The sequence below is a fragment of the Uranotaenia lowii genome, chromosome 3, assembly GCF_029784155.1.
Source record: "Uranotaenia lowii strain MFRU-FL chromosome 3, ASM2978415v1, whole genome shotgun sequence".
NCBI classification, from domain to species: domain Eukaryota; kingdom Metazoa; phylum Arthropoda; class Insecta; order Diptera; family Culicidae; genus Uranotaenia; species Uranotaenia lowii.
In genome coordinates, this window is record NC_073693.1 from 181356031 (window position 1) to 181370725 (window position 14695).

General features: G+C 36.1%; 1 protein-coding gene across 12 annotated transcripts in view; it reads left to right on the forward strand.

The window, feature by feature from the left end:
* Positions 1 to 14695, forward strand: part of LOC129754241 (putative 1-phosphatidylinositol 3-phosphate 5-kinase) — a 303435-nt gene that overhangs the window by 229359 nt on the left and 59381 nt on the right. For 11 of the 12 annotated variants that reach the window (XR_008738989.1, XM_055750189.1, XM_055750183.1 and 8 more), the window contains one exon: positions 9125 to 9215. The exons of the other annotated variant lie outside the window; for it this stretch is intronic. Coding sequence is in view for 10 of the 11 variants with exons in the window: in XM_055750189.1 (XP_055606164.1) it covers positions 9125 to 9215 (91 nt within the window). In the remaining variant the exon portion in view is untranslated. The remainder of the gene's footprint in view (positions 1 to 9124; positions 9216 to 14695) is intronic. 12 annotated transcript variants of the gene reach the window in all.

A 14695-nucleotide genomic window follows, 5' to 3' on the forward strand; every position in this document is an offset into this window, starting at 1 on the left:
CTTCGGATCCAGCCAGGACGGTAAGGTTCTGCCATTTGGGTTGTTTGGCGTGGACTTTTCCCTCCACGGCGGGGCCGTCATGTTGGTGGCGAGAAATTAGTTCAGCCGAAGCTAAACGATGCGAAAAGTTTGTTTGTCGTCAAATTTAACAACGAGAGCACTGGGGTAATAAACCGGCGAATCACTATGTGAGACGGGATAAAGTACTAAACTAGAGCAAGTCGGAGCGAAGAGAAAACACGTATATTCGAGAGCGCGGATTGACGACCGATTGAATTTTAAACGCCATCTTAAACAAGTTCGATGTAACACCAACAACAAACTTAATATCTTGCGTTTCTTATGCAATAACAACAGCTCGGCCCATTGCCAGTCACTATACCGTTTTACACGTGGGTGGCTACTCCCAACAGTCCTCTACGGACTTGGACTTATCAGTAGATCAAAAACGGCGTTATTAGACACACTGGAACCACCTTATAATCAGTGCATAAGAACCATCAGTTCAGCCTTTAAAACCAGCCCCATCCTCTCCATCATGGCTGAGAGCGGGCAGTTACCTTTTAGTTATCTCGTTGCCAAAAATCTAACAACAAGGTCACTACGATGGTTAGCCATAGGTGGCTCAATAGACTCCTCCCTAATTACCCGAACCAACGCCTTTCTAGAAAGTTTGAACATCCCCCTTCTTCCCCCTGTTTGCCCTAGAAAACAAACCCCCTTCCGCTACTGGAATGATGAAATTCCCACAGTTGACTTCAGTCTTTCCCGAAAAATTAGAGCAGGCCAATCATCCTCAGTTGTACTCCCCCACTTCCACCACCTAATAGCCCAAAAATACCCTTCCTTTCCCCACTTCTACACCGACGGATCCAAAACCGAGAGCGGAAAAGTTGGCTGCGGCATTCATACCAATGAAGAAGACAAAAGCCTAGCCCTACCACCCGCCTGCTCAGTGTTCAGCGCCGAAGCCTATGCAATTCTCTATACCCTGGAAAACTACTGCTCCGACACAGACCCCTCCGTAATTTTCAGTGATTCGGCCAGCGTGCTAGAAGCCGTTTCCGCCGGCAATCTCAAACACCCTTGGATTTCCTCAATCACCGATCTAGCCCTCCGAAAACATGTTACCCTGGTCTGAATACCTGGACACGCCGGAATTCCCGGTAACGAATGCGCTGATCGTCTGGCAGCTGAAGGAGGTAGAATGGATCCTCCCTCAATCCCCATTCCCCAGAAAGACGCACAAAAACTTACAACCAACAACATCCAGCTCGCCTGGGACCTAAAATGGGACAGAAATCGAACGGCCAAGTTACGGGAGATCAAGAATTGCACCGAAGAATGAAATGACCAGCCAAGTCGCCCAAACAGAGTGGTCCTAGCAAGACTGAGGATTGGCCATACCCGACTGACCCACGATTTTCTTCTCGACCAAACCGACCCTCCTGAATGCCCCGCATGCAATAGCACAATCACCGCCAAGCACATCTTATGCAACTGCATTACCTATTTGCGAATAGTCTCCGAGAAATCCTGTCAAATTGTCCGAATGAAGAGGAAAAGTTATTGGCCTTCCTTAAACGTAGCAAACTGTTCTGACGAATTTAGATAGCCACACTGAATGGGATGAATAAACCCAAGAGGCTTAAAATCCCAAATAATACAACAAAACAAACAACAAAAGCCATTTGAATAATAAAAAAGGAAAAAGTAGTGTTTTCTAACTGTCAAATTAGATTTAGAGAAAAAAAAACAATTTCATATTTGTCCACGTGGACATGCGGGGAGGGGGGTTAGCCAAATGTCCACGCTTGTCCACGGAAGGGGAGGAGGGGGTCAAAAATCTCATTTTTTTGTCCACGTGGTATCTGAACGGCCCCTGTGCAGAACGTTGAACGTGTCTGCAAGTAAAAGTCAACCGCGCGATGACTGCACGTTCCGAAAATTTCAAACGATTCTCCGAAGTTAGGATCACTTGCAAACTTGCAAGCCCGAAGATAAAATCCATTGAGCCGAACAGAAAGAATCATTTCCGAAGATAGCTAAAGTCTGCAAGTTGTTTGCTTGCAGCGCGGTGAGAACTCTCCCGGATGTGCGGATTTTATTTAAAACTGTGCGGTTCTGCCAAAAAAATCAAATTGAGTAATAAAAAGTTTGAATTTGTGATTCAAAAACGATTTTTTCCAAATTATTTTCATCAAAATTAATTGGAATAGACAATGGTGAAATTCTCAAAAAGCTGAAATTTTGTGGATCGAAACTGAACTCTGCAGAACTTATAAGAAAATCCCCGTAAAAATCCCGTGGACCTTAATACTCTCTTCCGAAAACTTTGATTTCTTCTGTTTTTTATTCTCTCATGCTTTACATTCTTATAAGTGAGCCTTAAGTCACTCAAAACTATATTTTTATAGGGATTAACGTTTACATACCGCTTTGTTATCTTTGATCCGAAATTTCCTAATTTTCAATATCTTAAGAATGGGGGGGTTCTGAAATTTGAGCTTTTTTTAAAATGAAGTGTCTACTTTCTTTTATAAATTCATTGAAATTTTATTTTTTCCAATTTTTGTCGGAGTGATTTCTCATAGTGCTTCACAGTGCCAAATTTTGTTGATTTTTCAGTGTCACCTCTACGATCTGTCAAATAACGGGTCATTTTGTCGTGTCAATATTACCACTGACCACACTGACTGGACATTCAATTTCAATTGTTGGCTGCTCGAAAAATTAACGAGTAATGTCGATACCAGAGGCGCTTCGATCGATGTTGTTGCCCGCTGGAAAATTAAACCAGACATACACGGTATCAAAAAATTGTCCGTACAGCACGTACCTTGACATCCAAACAATCAAAAAGTGCACTTTTTCAGTCAATAAAAATACTACAATTACATCATTCGCTGCAGAAACTAGTCCTTTTTGTAGATCAGTATTAAAAATGTTTATGAATTAAACCTTAAAAATAATCCAATTCATTGTGTATGGAAAGTCCCAAAAACGACGTCAAAAAATTGTCCGTACACTGAGGCCTTTGTCAAATAGTAGTCAAGTAAACAGTTATATGTCAGTCTGTCAAACGCAGAAACGTAAGTTGAATCTCAGCAAAGACAATTTCCAGTGGTCTGAGCGATAAATACGGTAAAATGAACTTTATCTAGCATAAATCTGTAGATTTTCGTGTTTCCGGATGTCAACGGGTATTTTTTTGTGAGAAGCAGACGTTTTCCTGTTAATTAAATCCATAAAAATTAACAAGAAAATGTCTGCTCCTCACAAAAAATACCCGTTGACATCGGGAAACTGATTGCTGACCTGAAGAACGACGGTGAAAGCTTGTCCGAAGTTGCAGGTATAGTAAAACGGCCACGATCGCCGGTTCAGTATGTCCTTCTGAACTTTAAGAAGACTAACTTGCTGGAGACTACTCTAGGAAGAGGACGCAAACAGAAGCTTACGGATCGTCACCATCGCATCATTGTCAGGAAAATCGTCAGAATCCTAAAATCAGTGCCCCGAAACTAGCTGACAGCCTGAAGAATTTTGAAAACATACAGGTTAATCCTCAAACGGTACGGAACATAATTCATGAGAAAAAATACCGAGATCGTGTTGCTCTTAAGAAGCCGTTTATATCTACTAAAAATAATAAAAAAAAACGGCTAGAATACGCTCAAAAGTATGTCCTGTAAACGCAAGAGTTCTGGCAGAACGTCTTATTCACTGATGAAAGCCAATTTAATATTTTTGGGTCTGACGGGCATGTAAGAGTATGGCGTAATCCAAATACTGAATTGGATCCGAAAAATTTTCGACCGACAGTTAAGTACGGTGGTGGCCATGTAATAGTTAGGGGTGCTTTCAGCGCAAATGGCTCCGGAAACTTGACATTCATTCACGGAGAAAAATAAATAGATTTATCAGTCATATTACGCGTCTACAGGAATATAAATATGATTGTTTGGTTCTGACCCGAAAATACGATCAAACCAACCATCAGCTTAAAGTCTCCAGGGAGTTAATCTTCTTAAAGTTGTGAAGGACATACTGAACCGACGATCATGGCCATTTTACTATTCTATGCGTAATTCGAAGACAAGTAAAAAAAATTTGGACAAGCTTTTACCGTCATTCTTCAGGTCAACAATCAGTTTCCGGATGTCTACGGGTATTTTTTTTTGTGAGGAGCAGACATTTTCCTGTTAATTGAATCCACAAATTGTTGAAATCTACTGATTTATGCTAGATAAAGTTCATTTTAACGTATTTATCGCTCAGACCACTGGAAATTGTCTTTGCTGAGATTCAACTTACGTTTCTGCGTTTGACAGACTGACATATAACTGTTTACTTGACTAATATTTGACAAAGGCCTCAGTGTACGGACAATTTTTTGACGTCGTTTTTGGGACTTTCCATACAAAATGAATTGGATTATTTTTAAGGTTTAATTCATAAACATTTTTAATACTGATCTACAAAAAGGACTAGTTTCTGCAGCGAATGATGTAATTGAAGTATTTTTATTGACTGAAAAGGTGCACTTTTTGATTGTTTGGATTTCAAGGTACGTGCTGTACGGACAATTTTTTGATACAGTGTGAATATCGATCGGTTCAGACTACTCGAACGGACTGAACAAGTGGAGTCCATGCTATTGAGTCAAATGTTAATGCTCGAATTGCTGCCGCGTAATGTCGACGGTAGGAGGCTTTTAGACAAAATTTAAACGAAATTTTGTTCTAAGTGTCATGTCAGTGTGATCAGTGATATTACCCCTTATTTCGAAAAGCTCGAATCCGCTTCAAAGGGGTAGTTTAACGGATTAACATTGAGGGTAAATTTGTATTTTCAAATAATTCGAAATTATTCAAATAGTATTTCCTTTAAATAAACTACATGAAACTTGATTTTTTGTTGGGTTTATATCCCAGCAAGCAGCTCCCGAAATTTCCACCATACGAAAGCTCTTCAAATAAGGGGTAATTATCATCCGAAGCATTCGGAATAAGGGGTAATGTAGATTTAATTTATCGGCCTAGCGGTGAAAAGTGATGTCCTTTTTTACTAGGGACATCTATCTTGAAAGTTATTATTCGTTACCTCCATCGAGTTATTCAATGTTATTCAATTCGACATTTTCTCACGGTTCGTCGGTCAATACTGGATTCTAACTTGCATTTGAGTAGATCTGAGAAGACAGGGACGTTCTGCAAGTGTGAAAAATAAATGAATCTTAGTCGATTTGAATTGAAGATCCAGATTGTAGATTTCCTAATGTTTCAAAAGTTCCCTGATTGTGCGCTTTGTGACAGGAAGTATAATGTTTAGGTAAATTTAAAAAAAGCAAGTTCCAGCGCGGGAGTAGTTTTTTTTTTAAATAATTCGAGAAATTGTGGCTTTTGGAAGAAGTTTAAAGGAGCGGACCCGTGAATTGTTAGCTAAGTGTTCTTACACGGAAAAAAAATTGCGTTGCCATTCCAAAGACGTGGTCATGATAATTTTACCATTTCTGCGTTATAGTATTTTCAACCACGCGAAGTATAACATCAATTTTGTAAAAGTGCGCATGAAACATTAATGAAATTACTATGTACCTGGTAGCTTTCGATAACTCTCAATGTTTGTTGTCGAAAATACTATGGTTATGATAATTTCATCATAATTTCTATTACAACTAGCGTCCGCATAGTAATTATGTCATTGTGGCACCATTTCCTATCAACAAAATACTACGCACATGGTACTTTTGAGAACAAAACGTATTTGACTCAAAAACATCAGTGCGTATGATAATTTTACCATGGTAAACATTCTTGTTGTTTTTACTAATTTATGATCATTAATTTTCAAAGCCGCGAGTAAACAAACAAATTTTGAGCTGCTTTCAAGTTTCATAACTTTCAAAATATTCCCAGATCATCGGAAAACACACTAATACTGTATTTGTTTTCTCCACTCGTGGAGTGTTCCACCGTACCCGATAAAAACAAACACAAATCGTCGCCAGTGTATTGCTATCTCGCTCACTCACACGCTCTCTCGCAACACTGACAAAATTTTCGGGGCAACACAGCCCAATGGCAGTGCAACACCAGGTCAAAACCAGTGCAACACCGTCCGAATAAACAAACAGTTTGACAGCACCTAGTGGTGCACCAGTGCAACACTAGTGCAACACTCGGCATAAACAAATACGGTATAACATGGACCGACGTGTGTCGGAAGCGTGAATTTTAATGTTTTAAATAATGTCATAATGCAAATAAACAAACAAACATGCATAGTAATTTTACTTTTTTAATCAAGCTCCTCGTGCATACTAATTTTTATCATAACACGTACTACACAGTGCGTTTCATCATGAAACATATCAATTTTACTAGGCGTGAAGTAAAACAATGCATCATTTCATTGACAATTTTACTAAAACGCAGTCGAATTTACTATGCGCAGTCAAATTGAACACATGGTAAAAAACCCGATTTAATACACTTATCAGTGGATTGGAGGCTTTCTTACAGAGTGTAAATTATCTTTGGAAATAAATGACACAATAATGGATTCCTTATTTCTGAATTATGTATGATTAATTTATAAAAAAGATTATGATTAAAGGAAATCGATAGCAAAAATTACTAAACTCAATATAAAAAAAGGTGGCCAGTACGTTTTTTGGAGGATAAACGAACTGATATTCAACGAGCTCATTTACTATCAAAATATTTCAAACTGTTCAAGTTTGAGAGCCACATTTCTCGACGCTCACTACCCAAGCAACCAGAATTCCCATAAAAAGGTTTCATAGAAGCTTAATCAGCTCTCGTTTGTGTCTGAAGAGAATGCTAATCAGCCCAAAATTTAAGTTCTTAAAGCTACTTTCAAGTTCGTTTAGGTGGCTTTAGAGAACGCTATTCAGCTTCTAAGAGAATGTCAAGAAACTTCTACGCGGCGAAAAAAAATCCGATTGACAGATTGCTCTGACATTCAGAGGTCAGATTACTAGGTTGCCGGTCTATCATGGTCTATCTCATTGATTTTAATTATATTGTTTTGATTACAAAAGCTGCTTATGCCTAGAGGATTGAACCGCTGCTCTCTAGGTTGCAATGAAACTCACCAGCCTCTCGACCAATCCAGCAATAGTTAATTACCACTGTAATGATTAGTATTTAAACTTAATGTCATTTGAGATGATTGAGTGGGTTGGTCAATAGATTGTACCTTATTTCGTTCAAAGGACTTTCAGTACACAATATGAATCATAACAAAAATTCGCATCATCAAAAATTCATTCGAATATCTTAACATTTATAAGAAAATTCGAAAAAAATCTTTAATTCCATTTGTAAATATCAGTAAAAATATAAACAAAACAAATACCATGACAAGGAATTGACAGACATTTTTGACATGTCGCTTAGAATTCCCATATAAGTTCTTTAAAACACCTTCATGTATCTTAATGGTGCGCTCTAGAATGTTACACGAACGTTATCGACCTACTTGAAAAACATTTTTGGCATGTCGCTTAGATTTCCCATATAGGTTCTTTAAAACACCTTCGAGTATCTTAATGGTGCGTTTTGGAATGTTACGCGAACGTTATCGACCTTCTTGAAAGAAGTTCCATTAAAAGCGCTTAGAAGTTCCGTTATCGATAGTTTAACCTTTCAAAGGGCGATGGAAGTTCCTGAGTAACTTTTACGCGAAAAGAGTCACCTGAAGTTCCCGTAAAACATTTTTTCAGCGAAATGTGAACTTCGGAGTTCCATCTCTAAGTAAAAACCCGACTTTTGGTTGCTTGGGTAGTGGTCTAGAGGTTAGCCTCCTAAACTCTCATGCTAGATGGCGTGGGATCGATTCTCTGCTGTTTGATGATTTTTTTGTCAAATTTTCTATCGCCTCCGTAATTAATTTAGCGATTGCTGGCAACTGCTGCTGAGCAAATGGCTACCTTTTTTGATATTTATGATATTTATATAACATGAGCATGATATTTACTATGGAAAAGAACAATTTTAAACAATTTTGTTTTTTTTTTGGTTTTGAGATATGACCTACAGGAAAAACAATCCAATTTTTTGATACTAAATTCATAAAAATCGTGAAACCTAGAATAGGAGTTAATGTGGTAAGAACGTTTTAAATGTAACATACAAATTCACGGACATCATCGTAACTCGTCGAGCTGAGTCGATTGGTATATATAAAGTGGGGTCTTGGATCCTTAATTAATGATATCCCAAACTGACCGTTCGCTATGCCTTTCTGTAAAAAGCCAAAAACTATGCGTAAGGTATTATAAACAACAAAACATATTTGTTCTTCGTCTATAATTCTTTTTATTTTCATATTTCCTAATCTAACTTCTTTTTTCTTTAAAAATGAACTAGATAAAAGCAAACAATTGTAATCAAACAAAACGAGTTTGGCTCCTTAAAGCCTAAGTATGAGCCGTTTCAAATAAATAATTTACAAAAAAAAACATATTTGACTCAAAAATATGGTTGCCAGTTGTTCATTTAAACCACGGATTTAGTAGTTTTACTATGTTACTTTGATGTATGCAATTACTATAGAGTAAAAGAAAAACTTCTAGAATTATCTTTGTCTGACACTTACAAAAGAAATAAGAACTAATATGGCCAAATATCAATGGACATGTTATTTTTAGATTTTGCTTGATTTATGCGAAAGGTTAGGACTTCCCTGAATAAAGTATCAAGTATCCTTTAGAAAAACTATCAAGTCTCTTTCGTCTTAAAAATATATAACAATATTTTACGTCTCACAAGAATGCCTCTATCATTCTAACTTTTGCAGCACATATGTATATATAAACTTGAAATTACACGGTTTCAGAAAATGCAAAATACGAAAAGTTACTATTTTTTCCAAAAATATATGATGAAAATAAGAAAAGGATATCAAGTATCTCCATTCTACCCTACCTAAATTTGAAATGCTACATTTCTGAACACGTACTGAATCAAAACTCAAAAATTTAGTGGTTCCAAAATGTAGCTTGTTGTTAAGTACCATTTCATTGTAAAACATTAAAAATCAACGAATGTCAACGTTTTAACGCTATTGATATCTTTTTTATTTTCAAAATCAGTGACAACAATGATGAGACGTTTTCCAAGATCGATTCAACTGAAAGCAAAAGATCGCAAAAACTCAACTGCCACGTAGACATACCGTGTCAAGTAAGTATGAAGAATAGGTGTTGTTCCGCTTACAATTCCATCTGGCTTAGGGACTGGGAATTCTGAAAAAAGGAAGATAATATTAAAACTCACAAGTAATACAAAAAAAAACTCTAAGGTACACCACGGCAAGTGCATCGCATCGCATTCGTCACTAACAATCCGCGATGCTAGGCTAGGTGAATATTTAAACTTTTTTTTTTTTGTACGGAATTATCATCCTCTGGGATGATTCATCCCTATACACGCTAATTTTTTTATAACCATTTTTGATTCAAAATTAATCAAAGCCTTCTGCCTAAAAATTGCCAATATGGTTATTATACAACATTTTTTCTAGTTTCTATTTCAACCATATTTCTAGTTCTCAAGTGATAACCACAAAATGGTTCAAATTTTTGGAATCGAGACAGCAGAAAGCGAATAGGAGAAGTTACTAAACGTGAGATTGAAACATTGAATTTAAGTTCTTTTCATCAAAGCTATGTTGTTTCTATCGTAGGTTTTTAAAACTCGCCGAACTTCGAACGAATAAAGGAGTGTTAAAAATTCGGAAACAACTTTTCTTCGTTACCTGTGAACCGCAAGTAACGAACCATTACACAGATTCAGATTTCAGATTCAGATTTCAGATTTCAGATTCAGATTTCAGAATAAGATTTCAGATTCAGATTTCAGATTTCTGATTCAGATTTCAGATTCAGATTTCAAATTCAAATTTCAGATTCAGATTTCAGATTTCAAAATCAGATATTCAGATTTCAGATTAAGAATTCAGAATCCGATTTCAGATTCAGATTTCAAATTCAAATGTCAGATTCAGATTTCAGATTCAGATTTCAGAATCAGATTTTAGATTCAAATTTCAGATTTAGTATCCAGATTCAAATTTTAGATTTCAGAATAAGATTTCAGATTCAATTTTCAGATTTAGGTTCCAGATTCAAATTTCAGATTTCAGAATCAGATTTCAGTTTCAAATTTCAGATTCAGATTTCTGATTCAGATTTCATATTCAGATTCAGATTTCATATTCAGATTGCAGATTCAGATTCCATATGCAAACTTCAGATTCAGATTCCATATGCAAACTTCAGATTCAGATTTTTTATTCAAATTTCAGATTCAGATTTCAGATTTAGAATTCAATTTTTTTTAATTAATAAATTTTGTAATATTTGTCATGATTTTGTCATATTTAAGTCAAAATTTTGTCATGTTTGTTTCACAATTATGGCATTTTATTTTGTCAAGATTTTGTCATGAGTTTGTCAAATTTTTGTCATAATTTTGTCTTTTTTCACATTTTTGTCAAGTTTTTAGTAAGGTTTTTATCATATTTGTTAAAAAATGTTATGTTTTTTTTCTGAATTTTGTAAATTTTGGTCATGTGTTTTCCATATTATTGTCAGTATTCTGCCTTATTTTTGTCGGAATTTGGCAATCTGTTTTGTCAGAACTTTGTCTTATTGTCATGACTTTGTCATATTTCTTTATCATAAACTCACGCGCGCCTATTCAAACTCCCAGTTCAGTCCTTCCATTGTATCTTCACTTGTCATGTTATCAATTTGAGCATTTTTGATTAATTTTTAAAATGATGTGAATAAATTCGGATAAAATCCAAGCATCTGGGCCGAACCAAACTTGTCTCGAATTATTCATTGAATATCTAGACAGCTTCGGAAATTTTCTCACACACCCAACGCATCTCCCGAATCAAATCTTTTTACGTCTCGGATTTGAAATTAAAAAAATCATTGTTTTAAGAACGAATATCGGAACTAGCAAAATTCTTTCTTGAACTTTAATTAATTTTTTTTTTAAATTTTAACCAACCTAATTACCAACCTTAAAAGAATTTATTCCGGAATCTCATACTGTTTAAAAGGCAAAATATTGTTTGTTTTCCAATGTAAAAAACAAGTTTTTTTTCTACAGAAGATAATGAGCATTCAAAACATATATTCACTACGGAATGTTCAAATCATCGTGCGGAAAAAAAATTAAATACATTTTTCATCTTGTTCTCGCCTCGCGTCATGCATTTCCGTTTGCTGCTGCTGCTGTGCTCTCAGGATCAGATCAGACGAACATTGCCAGCGCCCAGCAGAAACGAACGACAGCACGGGCTTAACATAGGGTTGCCATCCGTCCCGCAAAAGCGGGACATGTCCCGCTTTTTTGTTGAATGTCCCGCTGTCCCGCTTTTTCCTCAAAATGTCCCGCTTTTTTACTTGGATTTTTTTTCCAAAGTTAACTGATTAACACTGGAAAAAACAGCAACCACGAAATGATTTACTGTGGTAATTTCCATCGACCCAGGATCTACTGTGTTGATTTCCATGCTGCCTTGGAGCTTTCGGTGAGGTCGTCGAGAAATTCTTTAAAATTCTTCTTTTCTCAATATAAGCTACATTTTTCATAACTTATATATGACAGTACTGAATAACTCCAAAGCTCTTAGAATTATAGTAAGATTCTGATTCAGTTAAGTGTTCTTGGAGCACGCTCAATCAATGTTTGAATAAAATATTGTTTAAGTTGCTTCCAAATAATTATAGGTTATAGAATTATAGAGATTAATTATTTCTCCGGAATCTTATTGCGGAAATTGCACCTATTTAGACTCCTGTGCAAATAATTTCCACGCAGAAATATTTTCGCACTGACGCACACATAGACAACCCGTGTCAGTTTTTCAAATCAGCCGTTGCTCGCTTCTGATTTTCGAATCATATTTCCAAACGGCATAACCGTTATTGTTTTGGCGAAAATTATTATGAAATGCATGCGAACCAAGAAGTTAAATAACGAAAATTGACCGATCAACAAATGAAAAGAAACGAACAGAAAACAGAATGCATCCTGTACATTCGGGTACAAGAATGTACAGAGCAAATAAATCATGCATTCGGGCGTTTTCCGAATGACTGAAAAATTAGCCAAAAAATTATGGATTCACTTACAATTTTTACTGACACATCAGTCGCAATTGTTTTTAATTCAATTTTATCCAAACATGTAAAGAATATCGATATGTGTCATTGTCTATGTATAGGTCTGGGAGCAGATTTTACTGCGCGCAAATTATTTGCACGGGGGTCTAAATAGGTGAAATCTGCGCAGTTTGTTGAAGACGGCAACGGTGTGTATGAAAGTTGATTTTTTGGTAGAAATAATTTGAAGTAACTGAACTCTGATGTTGGTCCTTTTTTCATATAGTCCCTTTTCAACTTTTAGCACATGATAGTTTATATAAAGAATGTGATGGTGTTAGTGAGTGCGGAATTGTTACCTGTCAAATCAGATTCTCTCAATAGTCCAAAAATTCATGCAATTGACAATAATTGAATTGCCTTATATTATACACCAGTCAACTTTTCAACTCAATTGTCCAGTATTCAAAGTTGGAAGTTTTCTTAAGTTTTCAAATTTTTAAACAAATTACCAAACAAACTATTGTCAATTGCATGAATTTTTAGACTATTGAGAGAATCTGATTTGACAGATAACAATTCCGCACTCACTAACACCATCACATTCTTTATATAAACTATCATGTGCTAAAAGTTGAAAAGGGACTATATGAAAAAAGGACCAACATCAGAGTTCAGTTACTTCAAATTATTTCTACCAAAAAATCAACTTTCATACGCACCGTTGCCGTTTTTAACAAACTGCGCAGATTGCACCTATTTAGACCCCCATGCAAATAATTTGCGCGCAGTAAAATCTGCTCCCAGACCTATACATAGACAATGACACATATCGATATTCTTTACATCTTTGGATAAAATTGAATTAAAAACAATTGCGACTGGTGTGTCAGTAAAAATTGTCAGGGAATCCATAATTTTTTGGCTAATTTTTCAGTAATTCGAAAAACGCCCGAAATGCATGATTTATTTGTTCCACTTACATTCTTGTACCCGAATGTACAGAATGCAATCTGTTTTCTGTTCGTTTCTTTTCATTTGTTGATGGGTAAATTTTCGTTATTAAACTCCTTGTTTCGCATTTCATAATAATTTTCGCCAAAACAATAACGATTATGCCGTTTCGAAATACAATTCGAAAATCAGAAGCGAGCAACGGCTGATTTGAAAAACTGACACGGGTTGTTTATGTGTGCGTCAGTGCGAAAATATTTCTGCGTGGAAATTATTTGCACAGGAGTCTAAATAGGTGCAATTTCCGCAATAATGTTGTTTATACAAATTACACAAAGGTTACACAAAGTCAAGGTTTTATATGCGGCAGTGATTGAAATCCTCACCAATTTTCTCATCAGAGGCATTCAAAATACACACTTTGATGCCTCTCATAGCTATACAGGAGACGATACATATACATTCGTTCAAACCTCCCCCCATGAGGAGGATCTGCTCTGAGAGACACTATTCGTTTGCTGTCCCGAACGAACTCTCTCAACGTTTGGTTGCTACATGATGCATGAAGAAGACGAGGCACACATACTCGTTTACGTTCTTGAATTTGAATAGCTCCAGCCGATAGCTGGCGTTGAGGAGAACATCTTCAACCCCGCCGCAAAGGTTGATGCAACAACGACAACAACCGAACTTATTGCGTTGCACGCAACCCCCTGGCAACTTGACGTTTCCCATACTAATCGCGTGTGCCCAAGGTGGATATATATTCAGGAGGTGTTCCCGAATAACGAATTCCCGATTCAGCCATTTTGGCTATGTAGGCTATGCAACTGTACGGAACTCATGAAGTTTGTTTACCAACAAACCACAGAAAAGCTGAGCAAAAAATAAACAAACTCATTGAGAGCCCCGCTCACTCCTCGCCTACTTACTGTAAAAGTCGGAGAACCTAGTGTATCTAAGAACCTTGCGTGTGCCAGTTTTTCTGGTTCTCTGGTTCTGTCAAAATCTCATTTTCACTCAACAAACATATCGAAAGGGTGGATAATGAAATGTTCGACAAATTAAGGTTTCAAACATATTTTTTATTGAAAAAAAAAGTTTTTAAAAACAATGATTAAGAATCACCTATTAAGCGAAAAATGAGTTGATGTTTAAAGAAAAACACGATAATATGGTCAAAAAAGTCAGCGTGGTAAATGGCTTTTATTTATGAAATACACAAGCAAATTTTAATTCAAAAATCTTGTAAATGGTTTATTGCATGGTAAATTTTAAAAACAACATTTTATTCATTTCTAAACAATATTAACTTTGTTTGGTTTTTTCGTAGAGATTCTTTAGAATCATTAAGTTGCTTAGCGAAGGACTCCATCCGAAACACAATCAACACATAATTTCAACAACAAGTTTCGATGGTTAACTAAAGCATCTTGATCCAAAATGTGTTCGGCTAATCCTCTAAAAACATCCCGTGCATCATTTGAAACCTGTGTCAGAGTTCGATTCATTATGATATCATAATATAGTATACTAAGTTTATACTTTGATGATTTTGTTCTACAATTTTTACCTCCAACTCGTTTA